General features: G+C 39.3%; 1 protein-coding gene across 1 annotated transcript in view; it reads right to left on the reverse strand.

The window, feature by feature from the left end:
- DNAH7 (dynein, axonemal, heavy chain 7) overlaps window positions 1-20742 on the reverse strand; it is a 333441-nt gene that overhangs the window by 4520 nt on the left and 308179 nt on the right. Inside the window, exons 59-62 of the mRNA XM_011952066.1 lie at window positions 20328-20465; window positions 16102-16332; window positions 7242-7394; window positions 5456-5633 (exon numbers count right to left, since the gene is read on the reverse strand). Of these exons, the coding sequence (XP_011807456.1) occupies window positions 5456-5633; window positions 7242-7394; window positions 16102-16332; window positions 20328-20465 (700 nt within the window). The remainder of the gene's footprint in view (window positions 1-5455; window positions 5634-7241; window positions 7395-16101; window positions 16333-20327; window positions 20466-20742) is intronic.

Raw genomic sequence — 20742 nt, forward strand, 5'->3', positions numbered from 1 at the left:
TCCAGTGCAGCTAGAATAAAGCAGGCAGAAGTTGGAAAGAGCAGACTTGCTAAGCCTTCTGGCCTTCATCTTTCTCCCATGCTGGATGCTTCCCACCCTCAAACATCAGCCTCCAAGTTCTCTGGGTTTTGGACTCTTGGACTTACTCTAGTGGTTTGCCAGGGGCTCTTGGGCCTGTGGCCACAGACTGAAAGCTGCACTGTCTGCTTCCCTACTTTTGAGGTTTTGGGACTCAGACTGACTGATCCACTACTGGCTTCCTTGCCCCTTAACTTGCATACAGCCTATCCCATGGGACTTTACCTTGCGATAGTGTGAGTCAATTCTCCTTAATAAACTCCCTCCCATATATACATATATCCTATTAGTTCTGTCCCTCTAGAGAACCCTCACTAATACAGATTTCAAATACTAAAAAACTTCCAGCAGCATTGTAGCCTTTAGGTGCCCCTTTTCATTGTGTTTTAATTTAATCTTAGGTATAAGGATGACATCTTTATGAGGCCCAGAACCTAGAAACAGGAACATACAAAAATATAAAGTATGGTGAAGGGGTAGGGATTGGAAAAAAAGAAACTTGGCTTCTATCCCAAGCTGTTCTCAGGTGGGATTTATGTCCCTCCCACTAGGGTCCTATGAGAAAGTGATTCCTTGGGGAAAAATCCATTTATCTAAATCATTCCATGGATTCTCTTTTTCTTTCTGATAATTAGCTAAGTAGGAAGGAAAAAACTAGGGTGAAAAAAAGGCTAATTTGTGGGTATGTGTGCTTATTGGTGAAATGCATATGTGTGTGTTGGTAAGTGTATAAAATAATAAAGTGAGATTTTGCAGAAATCTATCAGCTATTATAAATTAAGCCTGGGCCAACACTGTGGTAGTCAGTAAAACAGTTTAATTAGCTGATGACTGCTCTTCAGTGTATGATCTTGTAACACTAAATGGGCTTTATGGATCCTTTAATAAGTTGTGCTTTATTTTTACTCCACTGTTTTCAAGATAATTTTGGATTTTTAATACTTGATCATCTTTAATAAGAGTTTCTGTGGATTAAATTAGTAAATCAATGTAAAAAGAAATATCAGCTACCCTGTAGAATAATTATGTTCAGTATATAATAACGGGCAACACAATAGTTTGATCTTGGGTATTAGCTAGTTCAGAAGCTTTTGGCAATGCTTATAAATTCAGTCTTTTAGCTGAGTTCAAAAACATATAACCCTTAAAAGACATCATCAGTGCTGCTCAAACTTCAACCCAAATGCCACCTTCTGCCTATTATTATAATATGAAAAGAACTAGAAAAAAATTCATGCATCTAAATTAAATACTTAGAAATAACCATCATTCCTTTAAGGAAACGTTCCTTGAGAAATGTGATGTTTTCAAACTTCTACCAAAATACTCAGTAGGCCATAGAAAAAGCAGCTAAGCGCCGGGCGCGGTGGCTCAAGCCTGTAATCCCAGCACTTTGGGAGGCCGAGACGGGCGGATCATGAGGTCAGGAGATCGAGACCATCCTGGCTAACAAGGTGAAACCCCGTCTCTACTAAAAAATACAAAAAACTAGCCGGGTGAGGTGGCGGGCGCCTGTAGTCCCAGCTACTTGGGAGGCTGAGGCAGGAGAATGGCATAAACCCAGGAGGCAGAGCTTGCAGTGAGCTGAGATCCGGCCACTGCACTCCAGCCTGGGTGACAGAGCAAGACTCCGTCTCAAAAAAAAAAAAAAAGAAAAAGCAGCTAAGCATGAGAGCCAGATGGCCTGGGTCTGAATCTCAACTCTGTCCATTATTAGCTGTGAGACCTACAGCAAGTTACTTAACCCCCCTGAGCCTTAGTTTCCACCTTGTCTAATGGCGATAATAGTAGTATCTGAGCCACAGGGGTACTGTGAGGATTCCGTGTAATGGACTGGGCAGTCTCCGGATCCCAGCAGTGGTACAGAGCAGCCCCACCGTAAGTATCCGTGCCCTTTCCCTGATTTGCTTTTACCCAACTTAAACATTCCTTTCCTCCATTGCTAAATACTTAATTTGAGCCAAATTATTTATCCTTCTGGTATGTTGCTAAATTTATCTAACTATACTTTTAATTTTATGAGGGCAGGGGCTCAAACTCATATTTATTAGTGTCTTTTATGACATGTAATATAGTGAGCCATATGGGAAAACATTTTGTTAAAGCTTATATTCAATAAATAACTTAGCAGAAGGTTGTTAAATTTCCCTCTGTATTTGTTTTATTTATTTATTTTAAAAGCCTCTAGTGGGATAAAGTTTCTTTTGAGTATGTTAAGAATAAAGGGATTTTGAACAAATGGTCAGAATAATGGTAAGTTAGGCATCTGTGACTGAAAAATACTATTTCTAAGATATCATATGTCCCAATGATTCTTTATTCCTTGCATTCATTGTTCTTAAATGTGTTTCTGCAATAAAACTGTTTAAGTATTAGAGACTGGAATAAAAGGTATCTTTAAAAGGTTGGGTTCGAGTCCATATATTTTTAGTGGATTCCAGTAGCATAATTTTTGGAATTTCCCCAGCAGCATTTGAGGGCCCTTTATGTGCTAGACACTGAGAGGCACTCAAGAAAGAATGGTGCAGACAAACAAGGTCACCACTCTTCTGGTATCTGTACTGTAGTGAGGGACAGAGATATAAAGAAACACATAAAATAATTACAGTCTGATGCTTTGAAGTTAATAAGCAGAGTTGCAAGAGGGGATAATAAGGTGAAATGGGCGGCTCCAACAGATTAAAGTGGTGTTCCCAAGATCCCAAAAGAAAAGAACGTGAGCTGTTCTAGAAACTGTCAGGAGGTTAGTGTGACCTGCGCATAGTGGCACACGATGAGCTTGTACGGGTGGGTGGCGGCTAGAACACGCCTGGCCTCATTGTCACCATAAGGGGTCTGGATTTTATTCAAACCACAAAGGGAAAAAACGTATTTAGTTGTCTGGGTTTTCAATGGAGACCAAAAGCTGATATAATCTATTTTTATTTTTTAAAAAATTCTGTGGCTTCTATACAAATTAAAGGCAATAAGTGGGTAATGACAGGGAGACAAGATAAAGGCTAGATGAGAAGGCAAGATAAAAAGGGTGGTGGGGCCAGGTGCAGTGGCTCATGCCTGTAATCCCAGCACTTTGGGAGCCCAAGATGAGTGGATTCTTTGAGCTCAGGAGACCGAGAACAGCCTGGACGACACAGGGAGACCCTGTCTATACAAAAAATGAAAAAATTAGCTGGGCATGGTGGCGCACGCCTCTGGTCCCAGCTACTCAGGAGGCTGAGTGGGAGGATCACTTGGGCCCAGGAGGTCAAGGCTGCAGTAAGTCAAGATCACACCCCTGCACTGTAGCCGGGGTGACAAAGTGAGACCCTATCTCAAAAAAAATAAAAAAGTTGTGGTGACAGTAGGATGATAGGTGAGCAACTGCCCTTGATATGAACAGATGAGGGAGCAGAATAATGAAGAATTCCTGGGTTTCTGTCTGGATGGTGGTGCCATTTATGGAAATGACTCATTTTACATATTCAGGAGATACCAAAGTGGAGATTTCAGGTTGGCAATTGGATATGGAGGTCTGATCTTAGAGGAAAGATCTAGATTGAAGATTCAGAGATTTACATTTGGAGGACATAAGCAGAGTTAATGTTTAAAGATACAAAAAAGAATAAAGTCACTTGGGGCTAGGATGCTATCAGAAAAAAGAAATAGTCCCAGGACTGAGTCCTTGGAAACTGTAATATTAGGGGAGCCTAAACCAGCCAACCTGCATGAATGTGGCCACTGAGATAAGGAAAATCAGGAGAGGGTGATGTCCTGGAAACAGAGAGAAGCATGTCTCTAGAAAGATGAAGATGGCAAGTGGTAAAAATTACTAAGAAATTAAGATGAAGACAGAAGAGAATTCATGGGATTTGTCAACATAGAAGTCATCGCTAACTCTGAAAAGAACAGCATCAGTTGATTAGAAAGGATGAAAGGCATACAACAAATAGGAAGTGAGAACCTGCAGACAGCATGTAAAGATAATTCTTTTGAGAAAGTTTGCTATAATGGTGAGCAGAGATCCGGGACAGCAGCTGAGGGGGATGTAGAAAGACAATTGAAATGGTTGATTTAAGATGAGAGATTCTAGAGCATGTTGTAGGTTGACAGGAATTATTTATTAATGAGAGAAATCATTTATTCCTGAAAGAGAGGGCACAATTAAAGGAGCAAAGCCCTTGAGAAGGAAAAAGAAAATGGGATCTAGATTCCTCAAGGGTATAGACGTTGACAAATGCAGTGAGTCAGTGGTGCTAAAAGCTCTCTTCAGATGGCTTTTAATTTTTTCCATGAAGGATAAGGTGAGATGTGGGGGCAGAAGGAAGGGCAAAGAGGGCAGAAGTGGTTGTTTTGACGGGAGGAAAGCAAATATCCCCAGGAATAGTAGTGGGATTGCTTCATAGTGTTACAAACCATCTTGAGATTTGTGACATCAATTTAAAATAAAACTTCTTGGCACAGTAATGTGATTATCATACACTGCTGTGATTACATATCTACTTGTTAGTGTCTTCCACCACAGTATAAATTAGTTGAGGGCCAAGATCCTAAACTGTTCCCTGTTGATATCTCCAGTGCCTGACAGAAGAGTGAGCCAGTGAATCCATCATTCAGTGATGAATAAGGAAGTTGTCTTCAACACATTAGTTAAAGCAGTACACATTAACAGTCACTTAGAGATTAATGTCATTTATATAAAGACAATTTTGGTAAAATTCTGTAATCCATAGCATTTAAAAAATAACTTATTTAAAATAGTGGCCTTGTCCACTAAATTTGAAATAAAACATCAGGGTAGCCATAAAGTGTAGACAATCATTGAGAAAATAAAGATTTCCTCACAATCCTTCAACCACAAAGCAAATGTTTCTATTAGGTGTAAGTTTTGGAATGGTAAGCTCCAAGTTTTGCAATGACATATATGTAACAGGAAAGAATACATATTTTAGGATTCTACAAAGGTATATACTTCAAGGGACCAGGAAAAACCTTCTTTTCAATGCTGTACATGTCAAGTCCCCACAGTCAACAAAAAGATTATGGCTGATTATCCCATGTGCTGTTAATTTGATGATTACCTTCTTAACACTTTAGGAATAACTTCTAACTTATAAAATTTTGCAAAAAAGTACAAACGACATATATTCTTTACCCAGATTCATCTGCTGTTACCATTTTTCTCCCTTATTTTCTTGATCATTGCCCCTCACCCCTTCTCTCTCTCTTTCCCCCTGGCTCACTCATTTGCTCTTTGTATCTCAATAATTTTTTTCTCTGGCATTTAGGGTAAATTACATTCATGTTTATTACTTTTTTAACAGCTGAGGAAAGTAAGCTAGAATGTCATGTTTTTGTTCAGTGCCCAGATATGAGCCAACTCATTCTGTCACACACTTACCATCCTCAGGAGGATGCTTGTATTCTTTGTCTTCCATCACTTCATAGTCAAATCCTAGAAGATCAATAGGAATTGTGTATTTCCTGGCGTAGTTCTGCTGGGCACCAGTCAGGAAGGCTTGTGTGAAGAAGAAGCCAGAGAGCCAGAAGACTGGAGGAGGACCAACCTCATACCATTGCTAGGGTGTAAAACACAAGTGAGCTAACAGTAGCGCCTTTCAACCTTTTTTTTCTTTTTTTGAGACACAGTCTCACTCTGGTTGCCCAGGCAGGGCCCACGTGAGCCTCTCACCTCAGCCTCCCAAGTAGCTGGGAATACAGGCACACACTACCACACCTGGCTAATTTTTCTGTGTTTTTAGTTGAGAAGGGATTTTGCTATTTTGCCCAGGCTGGTCTTGAACTCCTAGACTCAAGCAATATGCCTTCCTCAGCCTCCCAGAGTGCTGGGATTACAGGCGTGAGCCACCACACCTAGAGAGCCTTTCAACTTCTGAATACAACACTACTTAATAAAATTTATCCAAAGACACTTATTATCTTTTAGATAAACTAATAAATGACCTCTGGGTAATAACAAGCCATACTCTCAAGGTTTAAAAAACAGGTGGCATATTCGGTGTTTGTCCTGACTTCAATTTCATACCTATCATATCAGCTTGGAAATTACAATGTGCATTAATGCAAACAAATGTCTGTTTTATACATCATTCTTTCAGAAAGGCTCCCTACAATACTGAATATCTGATATGCATTGTTACACAATATATCATGTTATATAGTTGAACGGAAGAAGAGATCCCCATAAAGTTTGGTCTGATGGTTCTGTTTTTCACTTTTTTTCTCTAATTAGTCATTAGTACCCAACAGAATGTTGTTTTGGAAGTTTTTCTTCCTACTTCACTAAAACACAGTAAAATTCAACATATAGGAACACAATATTGTATAAGGAATTCCTGGAAGAAGCAGGGTAGTGAGACCTTAAGGCCTTTAGAAATATCAAGATACTTTAATTCTCTGTTCATAACATATATTCTAATGGTAAGTCAGTTGAATACCAACTTTAACTAGATAGTAAATTAGAGAAGCAAATCTGAAGAAATGAGTTTGAAAAGCTTTTCCCTATAAGAGTCCAAGGTATAACTTTATCCTTCAAAAACAATCTTAGTTCCTTAGTATTGACTGTAGCAAACAAAAGGCCTGTATTATGAAAAGAGAGTTTAACCATTTTATCCCTGCAGAAATTTCTTTATAGGCAGTTTTTGACACATTATATACAGAATCTAGGAAATGAATCAGTATTTCTAATAGGTACAATTGTTAATAAGAACATAGTTAAGCACCAATATTACCAGACAATTAGTAGATAGGCTTCTGCCCACTCAACATTTCCAAGACGATTAGCCTTTGAGGTCATTACTGACTTGGGCTGAACCAGCAATCTAGTGATTTCATGACCTAGAAAAGTGCTGGGCAATGAAGCTCTAATACCCCTCACTGGTCGCCTGACTGGCTTTCTAAGATGTTTTGCTGTAGGTACCTATTTTAATGTTAAATACTTAGTGGAAAAACCAACATAGCTAGATGTTTTCTCCCTTCATTTAGTACTAGCTTTTTGACAGTTCGGTGTAGCAGTTACATACATTACATGAAATATTAAGTAGTGCTGAGTTGTGCCTGGGAGGCACAGAAAAACTAGAGAGAAATACCCATTACAGTAAGCATTCTGAAGAAGAAAATGAAACCAGGAGAAACTTAACAATATACGGTCATTCGGATGAACTTACCTGCAAGAATTTTAGTCTTGCAAGGAAGTCATTCACATAGCTGCCAAGTGGTTTGAGGCTTGGGTAGGATTTACGCATCCACATTTCTGGAATTTTGACATTCAAAATGCTGCTAACCACTTCTTCAAGATCTGTAGACATGACTACAAGCCCCTGAAACACATTTAACTTTGGTTAATATAATAGTATAGACTATGATAGACTATAAGCAACCACCTTTTAAATACCTCCTTCACAATTATCCTCTGTTTACACTGTGATTAGTTAAGGTTGAGTCATACAGGAAAAAAAAGTGAAGATATTTGTTTTTGCTTACAAGTAGGCCATGCAGTCTGAATTATTCCTTAGAAAAATATTAACAATTGTAATCTAACCAATTTTTTTTTTTCTTTTTTGAGATGGGATTTTTTCTATTGCCCAGGCTGGAGTGCAGTGGTGGGATCATGGCTCACTGCAACCTCGACCTTCTGGGCTCAACTAATTCTTCCACCTGAGGCTCCCAAGAAACTGGGACTACAGACATGCATCACCACACCCAACTGATTTTTTACTTTTAAAACTGTTTTGTATAGGAAGCCAGGCAAGGTGGCTCATGCCTGTAATCCTAGCACTTTGGGGCTGAGGCAGGTGAATCACTTGAGCTCAGGAGTTCAAGACTAGACTGGGCCACATGGCGAAACCTCATCTCTACAAAAAATACAAAAATTTGCTGGGCATGATGGTGCACGCCTGTAGTCCCAGTGACTTGAGGGGCTGAGGCAAGAGGATCACTTGAACCTGGGAGGTTGAGGCTGCAGTGAGCCAAGATTGTGCCACTGCACTCCAGCCTGGGTGACAAAGTGAGGCCCTGTCTAAAAAAAAAAGTTGTAAAGATGGGGTCTCACTATATTGCCCATGCCAGTCTCAAACTCCTGGCCTCAAGCAATCCTCCTGTCTCGACCTCCCAAAGTGCTAGGATTATAAGCATGAGCCACTGTACCTGCACCTGAGCTAACCAAATTTTAATAGAAAAATCTTAATCAATGCTTGGCTACTCATTAGCTATTAAATCACAGACTAACTTTGACTTAGTTTACTGTCTATTAAGTGGATAAGTAATACAGCTCTATACTGCATTCTGAAAATGCATGGTGCTAAATATAAAATTAGAAAAATTACATAAAATGCTTTGAAGAGTTAAAATGTCCTGGAATTGAATTATGACGTCTGGTTGACCATTTCCTATTTTGAATGACTTGATGCACAGATGTTCAAACTTTGAAGGCCCTGAAAATTCCTATTTGACTTTTAACTGGGCCAGTTGCTATTATTCATTTCTGTCTTTCCTATAGTTGAAAATATTATTCCAACTAACATAGAGAGAAGATTTGGAAGTAAATTTGATGTACTAAATACACACATTTCATTTGCCTTCTTCTCAAAACCTCACTAAAACTGCAGTAAAGGAATTTACTTTTTAAAGACATAAGCCCCCAAGTGTGGAAACAAAGAGGGGAAGGGAAAATGACAACACAATCGTGGGAGCTAGAAAGCATATGGACCACTGGTAGTAGACTTAGCATACAGAAGAAACCTGATCCTAAATTGGCAGGGGGAAAAGTTAAGAATCAACTAGGCATACACTGCACAATACCCCTAAATCTTGGGAATGAAGGTCCTAGATACTTCTGAAAGTGGGGCGAGGAGGGCAGTGTTAAAGATCATTAAAACCTGGTTTAAAAAACAGAATCCTAGATCTTCTCCCCCACCCCACAAACTATGCATTGCCTACCTTGAATACAACCTGGAGAGGAAAATGCAGAAATCCCTAGAGTGGGAAATGCCAGGCCCCGTTAGGGCCAAAGTTACCACACTGAAATCAGGGGGATTAAGTGAATGCATGAATACTGGATGCTCAGATTCCCTGGGGCTTCTTTTCCCTTTTAATTCTTAGAATACTAGAGCCAGCCCTTTATCTTCCAGGAAGGACACAGGAAGAAGTAGGTCAAGAAGAAATACATAATCATACTGAATGTTTCTTAAACGAACAGCCTAGCCAGGTAACCTACATTGAAGACCACAGTCAACAATCACCAGTATTCTTACTGTGTTCATTCAACATGATAATGTCCCATTCTTTTTATTTTTTTTTTGAGACGGTGTCTCGCTCTGTCCCCCAGGCTGCAGTGCAGTGGCGCGATCTCGGCTCACTGCAAGCTCCGCCTCCTGGGTTCAGGCCATTCTCCTGCCTCAGCCTCCCGAGTAACTGGGACTACAGGCGCCCGCCACCGCGCCCGGCTAATTTTTTGTATTTTTAGTAGAGACGGGGATTCACTGTGGTCTCGATCTCCTGACCTTGTGATCCGTCCGCCTCGGCCTCCCAAAGTGCTGGGATTACAGGCGTGAGCCACCGCGCCCAGCCGATAATGTCCCATTCTTAAACATAAGCAGACAACCTCAAATTATCAGATACCAGAAGAGGCTTCTAACATGTAAAGTTTTTCAATTATGCATTCAACTTCTAAACATAAAAAAGATTATTCCGATTTTTTATTTCTTCTTGTATCAATTTGGTAACATATGTTTTCGCAAGAATTTGTCTACTTCATTTACATTTTAAAATGTATTTACATTTTAAATGTATTGGCATAGGAATGTTTGAGAAGGGAGGCAGAGCAAGATGGCCAATAGAAGCCTCCACAAATCATCCTCCCTGCAGGAACACCAACTAGCTACACAAAAAAGCAACTTCATAAGAACCAAAAATCAGGCGAATGACCACAGTACCCAGTTTTAACTTTTAATCACTGAAAGAGGCACTGAAGAGGGCAGGAAAGACAGTCTGGAATTGCTGATGCCACCCCTCCTCCACCAGCCGGCAATGGCGGTATGGCACTGAGAATCTGTCGCTTGTGGGAGGGACGGCACAGTGATTGAGACTGTGCTAGAACTCAGTGCCTTCCTGTCACAGAAGATAGCAACACCAGGAAGAGCTCAGCTGATGCCTGTGAAAGAAGCATTTAGGGCTGAGCGCAGTGGCTCACGCCTGTAATCCCTATAATCCCAGCACTTTGGGAGGCCAGGCGGGCGGATCACCTGAGGTTGGGAGTTCGACACCAGCCTGACCAACACGGAGAAACTCCGTCTCTATTAAAAATACAAAATTAGCCGGGTGTGGTGGCACATGCCTGTAATCCCAGCTGTTCAGGAGACTGAGGCAGGAGAATTGCTTGAACCCAGGAGGCGGAGGTTGCAGTGAGCCAGAGATCGCACCATTGCACTCCAGCCTGGGCAACAAGAGTGAAACTCCATCTCAAAAAAAAAAAAAAAAAAAAAAAAGAAGCATTTAGACCAACCCTAACTACAGGGGAAACACACACCCCAGTGGTTGGAACTTGAGTTTCAGCAAGCCTTGCCACCACCAGCTACAGTGCTCTGGGGTTCTAAATAAACTTGAAAGGCCCCCTAGGCCACAGGGACTACAATTCCTAGGCAGGGCCTAGTCCTGTGCTAGACTCGGAGCTAGGGGCTTGTGGGGCATGCCATCCAGTGAGACACCTGCCAGGGTGGCTAACAGAGTGCTTGCACCACCCCTCTCCCAATCCCAGGCAGCACAGCTTGCAGCTCCAGGAGAGACTACTTCCACCACTTGAGGAGAGGACAGGGAAGAGTAAAGAGGACTTTGTCTTGCAACTTGGGGGCCAGTTCAGCCACAGTAGGATGGGGCACCAGAAACAGTCCTGGGGCCCACATTCTAAGCCCTGACTCCTGGACAATATTTCTAGACACATATTGGGTCACAAAGGAACCTTGCACTCTTGAAGAGAAGTGCCCACTCCTGGTGGGATTCATCACCTGCTGGCTAAGGAGCTCTTGGGCCCTGAATAATAAGCAGCAGTAGCCAGGTAGTACACACCATGGGCCTTGAGTGAGACTCAGCGCCATGCTGGCTGCAGGTGTGACCCTGCACATTCCCACCTTGGTGGCTACCAAGAGAGATTCTTTTTTGAGGAAAGCACAGGGAAGAGTAAAGGGGGTTTTGACTTGCAGCTTAGGTACAAGCTTGACTCCTACAGTGGGGTATGCACCAAGAGGGCTCCTAGGGTCCCTGATTCCAGGCCTTGGCTCCTGGATGGCATTTCTGGAAAGGAGTTCAAGACTAGCCTGGGCAACATGGTGAAACCCTGTCTCTACAAAAACTACAAAAATTAGCTGGGTGTTGGTGGTGCAGGTCTTTAGTCCCAGCTACCTGGGGGGCTGAGGCAAGGGGATCACTTGAACCTGGGAGGGTGAGGCTGCAGTGAGCCAAGATTGTGCCACTGCACTCCAGCCGGGGTGACAAAGTGAGACCCTGCCTAAAAAATAAAAAAATTATAGAGATAATATCTCACTATGTTGACCATGCTGCTCTCCAAACTCCTGGCCTCAAGCAATCCTCCTGCCTCGGCCTCCCAAAGTGCTGGGATTATAGGCGTGAGCCACTGCACCTGCACCTGATCTAACCAAATTTTAATAGAAAAATCTTCTTAATCAATACTTGGCTACTTGCTAGCTATTAAATCACAGACTAACTTTGACTGGCAACATTCACCACAAGGTGGCTGAAGACCCCTTGGGCCGTGAGTGAAGATCAGCAGCAGGCTGGCAGTGCTCCCTGTGAACCTGTGGTGATGGTAGCTACAGGGGGAGGCTCCTCTGCCTGTGGAAAGGGGAAAGAAGACAACACAACTGGGTTTGAGAATAGCTTTGTCTTATGGTTTGGGTGCCAGCTAAGCAGCAGTAGAACAGAGCACCAGGTGAAGTATTAAGGTTTCAGGCTGTAGGCTCTGACTCCCAGGCAGCATCTCTGGACTGGTCCAGGGCCCAGGGGAACTGACTGCTGTGAAAGGAAGGATATAAGCCTGGCTGGCTTTGCCACCTGCTGATTGTAGAGCCCCAGGGCCTTGAGCAAACATAGACAGCAGCCAGGGAGTGGTTACAACAGGCCTTGGATGAGACCATTGCTGTGCTGGTTTCAGGTCTGACCCAGCACAGTCTCAATGTTGGTGGCCATATGGGTGCTTTCGGCACCCGTCCCCAAGCTTCAAGCAGCTCAGCACAGAGAGAGAGAGAGTCCATGTGTTTATGAGAAACAAAGAGAAGAGAACAAGACTCTTTCCCTTACAATTTAGAGAAGTCTTCTGAACCTTATCCAAGACCACCAAGGCAGTATCTCCATGAGTCTGAAAGCGCTGCAGTGTTACTGGGCTTCTAGTGCCCCCTAAAGCAGATACAGCTGCAGTGACCAAAAACTTAGATCACAACGTCCAAGTCCCTTCAAATATCTGGAAAGCCTTCCCAAGAAGCATGGGTACAAACAAGCCCAGACTGCAAAGACTTATCAGTAAATACTTATCAGTGCCCACATACTGACAAACATCCACAAGCATCAAGACCATCTAGGATATTAAATAGTGTCTGGGTAGCAAAAAATAAAATAAAATAAAAAATAAGACCATACAGAAAACATGACCTTACCAAATAAACTAAATAAGGTACCAGTGACTAATCCTGGAGATACAGAGATACGTGACCTTTCAGACAGAGAATTCAAATAACCGTTTTGAGGAAATGCAAAAAAAAGATTCCAAATAACACTGAGAAGGAATCCAGAATCCTATGAGATAAATTTAACAAAGAGATTGAGATTTTTAAAAAGAAGCAGAAATTCTGGAGCTAAAAAATGCAATTATTATGCTGAATAATGCATCAGAGTCTCTTAACAGCAGAACTAATTAAGCAGAAGAAACAACTAGTTAGCTAGAAGACAGGCTATTTGAAAATACACAGGTAAGATGAGATAAAAGAAAAAATAAAAAAGCACACCTACAAGATCTAGAAAATAGCCTTAAAAGGGCAAATCTAACACTTACTGGCCTTAAAGAGGAGGTAAAGAGAGATATATATGGGAAGAAAGTTTATTCAAGCACTAGTAACAAAGGACTTCCTAAACCTAGAGAATTATATCAATATTCAAGTACAAAAAGGTTATGGAACACCAAGCAGATTTAAGCCAAAAAAGATTACTTCAAGGCATTTAACAATCAAACTCCCAAAGGTAAAAAAAATAAAGAAAGGATCCTAAAAACAGTAAGATAAAAGAAACAACATACAATGGAGCTCCAATATGTCTGGCAGCAGACTTTCCAGTGGAAACCTTACAGGCCAGGAGAGAGTGGCATGGCATATTTAAAGTGCTGAAGGAACAAAACTTTCACCCTAGAATAGTATATCTGGTGAAAATATCCTTCAAATATAAAGGAGAAATAAAGAGACTTTCCCAAACAAACAAAAGCTGAGGGATTTCATCCACACCAGACTTGTTCTATAAGAAATACTAAAGGGTGTTCTACAACCTGAAAGAAAAGGATGTAAACGAGCAATAAGAAATTATCTGAAAGTATAAAACTCACGGTAATACTAAGTTCACAGAAAAACAGAATATTGTAACACTGTAAGTGTGGTGTGTATACTACTCATATCTTGAGGAGAAAGACTAAAAGATGAACAAATCAAAAATAATAACTACAGCAACTTTTCAAGACAGACATATAATAGGATATAAATAGGAAAAACAAAAAGTTAAAAAGCAGGAGGGATGAAGGTAAAGTGTAGAGTTTTTATTAGGTTTCTCTTTGCTTGTTTCTTTGTTTATGCAATCAGTTTTAAATTGTCATCAGTTTAAAATAATGGGTTACAAGATATTATCTGCAAGCCTCATGGTAACTTCTAATCAAAAAACATATAATAAATCCACAAAAAATAAAAAGCAAGAAGTTGAAACATACTACCAGAGAAAAATCACCTTCACTAAGAGAAGGAGAGGAAGGAAAGGAAGAGAAAACCAGAAAATAACAAAACAATGGGAGTAAGTACTTACTTATCAATAACGTTGAATGTAAGTGGACTAAACTTTTCAATCAAAACACAGAGTGGCTGAATGAATTTTTTTAAAAAACAAGACCCAATGATCTGTTGCCCATAAGAAATACACTTCACCTACAAAGATACATATAGACTGAAAATAAAAGAATAAAGATATTCCATGCCAATGCAAACCATAAAAGAGCAGGAGTAGCTATACTTACATCGGACAAAGTAGATTTCAAGACCAAAACTACAAAAACAGACCAAGAAAGCCACTACATAACGATAAAGTGGTCAATTCAACAAGAGGATATAACAATTTTAAATACATATGCACTCCAACACTGGAAAACCAAGATATATAAAGCAACTATTACAGTCAAAGAGAGACACAGACACCAATAAAAATAGTAGCTGGAGACTTCAACACTCTACTTTCAGCATTCGACAGACCATCCAGACAGAAAATCAACAAAGAAACATCAGACTTAAACTGCACCGCAGACCAAATGGTCCTAATAGATATTTACAGAACATCTCATCCAGTGGCTGCAGAATACACATGCTTCTTACTCAGCACGTGGATCATTCACATGTTAAGCCACAAAAAAAGTTTTAAAATATCCAAAAAAATGAAATAATATCAAGTATCTTCTCTGACTACAGGGAATAAAACAAGAAATCAATTACAAGAGGAATTTTGGAAACGATACAAATACATGGAAATTAAACAATATGCTCCTAAAGACCAGTGAATCAATGAAGAAATTAAAAAGGAAATTGAAAATTTTCTTGAAGCACGTGATAATGGAAACACAACATGCAAAAACCTACAGGATACAGTGAAAACAGTAGTGAGGTGGATGTTTATAGTTATAAGTGCCTACATCAAAAAAGTAGAAAACCTTCAAATAAACTCCCTAATGATATATCTTAAAGAACTAGCAAAGAAAGAGCAAACAAACCCAAAATTAATATAAGAAAAGAAATAATAAAAGTCAGAGCAGAAAAAATGAAATGGAGAAAGTAGATAATCAACAAAATGAAAAGTTGGTTTTATGAAAAGATAAACAAAATCAACAAACCTTCAGCCACACTAAGAAAATAAAAGAGAAGACCATATTTGCCTTATCATTTACCCTCTGCTTCTCTCTCTATATATAAAAGATATATATATTTATAATATTCAGATATAATGATATATATATAGTCATACAGATATGTGTATATATATACCCATATATAAATGTTTTCTGAATTATTTGAGAATAGTGCTTGCTTATACCCCTTTATCTCAATACTTTAAGTTATACTTTCTAAAAACAAGAATACCTTTTCAGTTTGCCTCCTTCACTAAAATTTAAGCTTGGGCCAGGAGTTGGTGGCTCACACCTATAATCCCTGAACTTTGGGAGGCCAAGGCAGGAGTATCACTTGAGCCCAGGAGTTCAAAACCAGCCTGAGCAGGATGGCAAGACCCCATCTCTCTAAAAAAATTAAAATAAAATAAAATAAATTAGCTAGGTTTGGTGGCTCACACCTCTAGTCCCAGCTACTCAGGAAGGTTAGGCAAATGAATCCCTTGAGCCCAGGGGTTCAAGGCTGCAGTGAGCAGTAATCACATCATTATACTCCAGCCTGGGTGAGACTCCATCTCTAAAAAAATAATAATAATAAATGAAAAAATGTGCTTTATGAGGGCAAGGGCTCATTCCTTACTACATTGTGTCTCCTTAGCATATATCCAATCCAGGGTCCTATCCCTATCTAACATCCTCTATACTTGTTTCCCTGTTTATTAACTCTCACTCTCAGAAGTCTATAAGCTCCTCAAGGGCAAGAATTATTTTCTAATCTTATCTATCCCCAGAACCCAAAATAGTGCTTACACAGTATTTGTGCTAAACAAATATTTGCTAAATAAATGAATGCTGTATATAATTTAATGGGTTTTTTTGGGTGTTTTTCACCTTACCTTGATTGCTTTTTGAATATTTATGCATGAATCTCTTATGGTCTTCAGTAACCTATTGAACCGTCCCATCTCTTGGACAAGTACAGTATTCATGCTCTGAGTATAAGTTGTTGGGTATCTCCTCATGGCAGCCTCGATGTCGAAGTTGTTTGGAAGTTTGCCCAAGATGTCACTAGCAACCTCATTCACTACTTCATCTGATGATTTTGCACCGGCACCTGCTGAACGAGACTATGAAGAATCCAAACTATAACTCAAAAATCCTCATAAAGGTCAAAGAATAGCAGAATATGAAAAATCCTAAGGTAAATCTTTATAAGAAAGAACATTGCTCTCTATTTTATCCTAAGGTAAATCTTTATAAGAAAGAACATTGCTCTCTATTTTATCCATGATCCCTCTCTAAACAAAATTTATTAAAGTGATGATAACAGGCAGGAGGATGGATTTTCAAGGGAAAACTATTATTAGAGAGGAGGACTAAGGGCATGTAATGTGTTCAGAGGCAAATGAGGATCTGCAGAAAGCAAATAAGCGGTATGCTTGGCTGCCTGGGTACAGGGGGAGTTGCAGATGCTGCAGATAGTGGAAGAAAAAGCATTGCATTGGTGGAGTGGCCAAGTGATGGTGGGCATTAAAACCCAGATAGGGGAAATCTCATCTTGCTTTGAGAAAGCAGGCCACAAAATATATTTGCTAATAACTCTGGTGTCTACTGGTTGCCAAAAGCAGAGATATAGTTTTCTCCTTGAACCAGGAGAACAAAGAAAATAAGCTCATCTCCTCCAAGCAGCTGGAAGAGTTATGGAGGAAAGACAGACTTTAGTGATTCACGTTGGAAGCAAGGAAGGAGAATTTCAGTTCCATTTTTGTTTTTTATATTTATGGTGGCATTGTGTAAATGAATCTATATTTTCTGAAAAAAAAAATTAAATCCTCAGGACAAATGAATATGGGGTGTGTGTTGAGAGAAAACAAGTACTATTAGAATATAAATAAATATATATCATGTTTTACCAGTCCAAGGAAATTGTGTTTAAGTCTTATTTTTTAGATTTTGTTTCCTGGTTTCTATACTATAAATATTAGTATACTCAAAATTGATTCTGAAAATATTAACTATTTTTTTTAATATTAATTATTTTTACCTAAGTTTCTACTCTTTTTCTTTTCTTTTCTTTTCTTTTTTTTTGAGATGGAGTCTCACTCTGTTGCCCAGGCTGGAGTGCAGTGGCACGATTTCCGTTCACTGCAACCTCTGCCTCCCGGGTTAAAGCGCTTCTCCTGCTTCGGTCTCCCAAATAGCTGGGATCATAGGCGCCAGCTACCACACCTGGCTAATTTTTGTATTTTTAGTAGAGATGGGGTTTCACCATGTTGGCCAGGCTGGTCTCGAACTCCTGGCCTCAGGTGATCTGCCTGCCTCGGCCTCCCAAAGTGCTGGGATTATAGGTGTGAGCCACCACAGCCGGCCTCTACTGTGACCTTTAACACTACTTACCACATAGCACCATAATATCCTATACAGTTACACAATAAAATAACTACATGTTGGTACGTTTTAACTACGTGCTATTAAAAAACAGAGATTCTCATATAATAATCCTTTATTATGATTCCATAGTACCAGGTTTAAAACAAAATACAAAAACAAATCCTAGAAAACAAAAAGTGAGTATTTGGCTAAAACTAATGAAATATCTAATTCCATTATATTTAAAGAATCATATGCTGATTTCCAGTAGTATTTTGGTGTGCATAAAAGGCAGTAAAAACTCATTAAAATATTCCCATATTCTAACAAGAGCTGTGCCTCCACAAAAAAGCCAAATCCAGGTCTATAGTTCTTCAAAAAATGTAAAAAAAAATTTAGTAACACAAACATTCCCTTTCCCTATTTCTCATACACAAAGATCACGATTGGGTAATAAGTTTTTGAAAGTAATATCCAACTGATACTGAGAATTAAGAGCAACTGCGTCCTATTTATTTATAATTATTTATCTTAGCTTTTTCCTCTTTACCATCTTTCTTTAGAGTTATCACAAATAACATCTGGAATCTTCTAAGGGTTATTTTCCTCTGAAAGATAAGTGGAATTCATTTTCAGAGACATCAGAAAGTTTAACCTTTTCAGAGATCCTAGACTATTGTCTAGTTTTATAATATTCTCAGTTGAAACAATTTTCCTATTCTAAATAGTGTGTGGCCATTAACCACAAGCAAAGGAGCTCTGCACAAGCAAACTTCTTCGCTCTGATAGCTTCCTCTTTTATTTTTTCCAAGATAAATTAGTTAAATACAAAAAGTCTTGTCATCATTAACTTGCTCTCCAAGCTCTGCAGTTCTGGTCTCTTTACCTCTGAATTGTGATAAACCCAATCTAGAACCACTGAACCACTGCTTACCCATTACTGTAACTGTGTTTGCCAACCTGAGTTTCAGGATTGAAAGAGATTGTTTAATTATATGCTGAAAAGATACCCCTTGTGTATTTAAACGTATTTGTTTGGTTCGGAGTCATTTTCTGTTGGAATGACCCCACTGTTCTACGTATGCTGTAATGTGGCACTCCTCATCAAGTTTAAGTAAAGCCAAAAGATACTGTAAATGTCCTGCTGTCAGACTGTTGTGTATTACATGCAATCTAATGCTCCTAAAGAGCTACTCATTCATGTTTGCACATATACTTTCATGCCCAGGCAATAACTGATTTTAGTGCTATCAATATCTAAAATGGATGTAAAAACAGTCTTTGTTCCTTTTCCCTTATTAGAAAATGTCATAGTAGAGTAGACCAGAGACAGGAGTTGCATGGACTCTTCCGTTAGTAATAGCACACAACATTATCCTTCTAATCTTTAGCTTTTTAAGAATCTCTGGCTATCTGTCTTCTAGTTCTCATCCCACTTTCAGAATCTGGAAAGAGAATATGGCATAGTGGTTTAGAACACAAGATTCCGAAGCCAAACTGGTAGGAGCCAGTCTGCTTGGTTTTGAGTCCTGATTTGAAATCATACTAGCTGACTTTAGGCAAACTACTTAATCTTTCTGTGCCTCACTTTTCTCACTGTAAAATGGGAATAGTAATAGTTAGACCCTACTTCATAGGATTGTCATTAGCATTGCATTGTTATACATAATAGCACTTAGAACAGCACTGGCACAGAGTAAGCACTATACAAAAGTATTAACTGTTGTCATTTTTACTCTGAGATGCCATAAAAAAAGATTAGTTACAATTCAGTTAATAGGATAACTTGCATGACTGATATTCTTCCTTAATTCATCAAAATTTTATTGAATCATTATGGGAACTCTTGCCATTTGGACTAATTTCCTTTCAAAAACAAATTAACAACGTAGCATATTTTTTAAAGGAATAACAATATAAGATAGCTTCCTCTTTTATTTCTTCCAAGATAAATTAAATACAAAAAGTCTTGTCATCATTAACTTGCTCTCCAAGCTCTGCAGTTCTGGTATCTTTACCTCTGAATTGTGATAAACCCAATCTATCTCTTAATAGACAAGCAAGATTAGCAAATGTTTTTCATTAAAATGAACTGACCTGTGTTCATGGCAGCTAAATTTTGGTGTCTTTGCAGATTGCTTTCCCACACCCCAATACGCTTACGCACTCTCCAGGAGAGGTGCGTCTACAAATTATTCTCCTGCCCTTTTAAAATCATTTTGTACTTACTATTGCAACTATATTTTAAATGTTATACTAATATAAATCTGATAAAATATTAGTGTGAATGAAACTGTGTCCATGTAAATCAGGTTAAATGTTCTAGAACAACTGTTGAAATACTAGGGGACTGGAAAATAAAATAGGTAAAATTTTAGATGAATTCTCTCATCAAACTGCTTCCCAAGTATCTTTGAAATTCTTCTTCCTCTTTAAATATATTTAAAAGGGACACAATGTCTGATGTATTTAGGTAGGGCAAGAAAGGCCAAATGAAACTCCTAGAAGCAGAATGATACTTAAAAGAATATGTCTTGGTTCCCAAAAAAAGATTGATGAAATAAAAAAACCATAATTTCATGTACTTAGTGTTCAAGTCCTTATTTAGGTTATGTATTTTTGTCTTTTCCTTTAAATGTTTCTCCACTTGAACAGAATTGTGTAAGGAAGCCTGTTCAGTGTCGGCACATGTGCCTGGGAAGCATCCTTCCCAGGCCTCAGAAGCTAGCTAGCTCCTATACAGATCACACACCTGTGTAAGAAGAATGTTATCAAATAGCACTTGAGTTTCTGACTGATCCTTAGTGATATCTGCATTGGCATTCATCCCAAAGATTTCTGGTGCTGGGGTCAGTGGCAGAGTCTTTGTGTATTCGATGTAGCTTTTGTGCTGCAGAGATGAATAACAAGAAGTCAGGAGGTTAGAAATCAATTACATTCTAGGACTTTTCACAGAAAAGAGGCAGTTTTCAATACTCAAGCTATTGACTGGATAGGCCTGTGACACTGGACATTGAGTGCTTTCACTTTCTTTCAGCCTGGGCCAACGTTTAAAAAAAAAAAAAGAGCAGCCAGGTGCGATGGCTCACGCCTGTAATCTCAGCACTTTGGGAGGCCAAGGTGGGTGGATTATCTGAGGTCCGGAGTTTGAGACCAGCCTAACCAAC

Source organism: Colobus angolensis, unplaced genomic scaffold (assembly GCF_000951035.1).
Source record: "Colobus angolensis palliatus isolate OR3802 unplaced genomic scaffold, Cang.pa_1.0 Scaffold330, whole genome shotgun sequence".
Lineage (NCBI taxonomy): Eukaryota > Metazoa > Chordata > Mammalia > Primates > Cercopithecidae > Colobus > Colobus angolensis.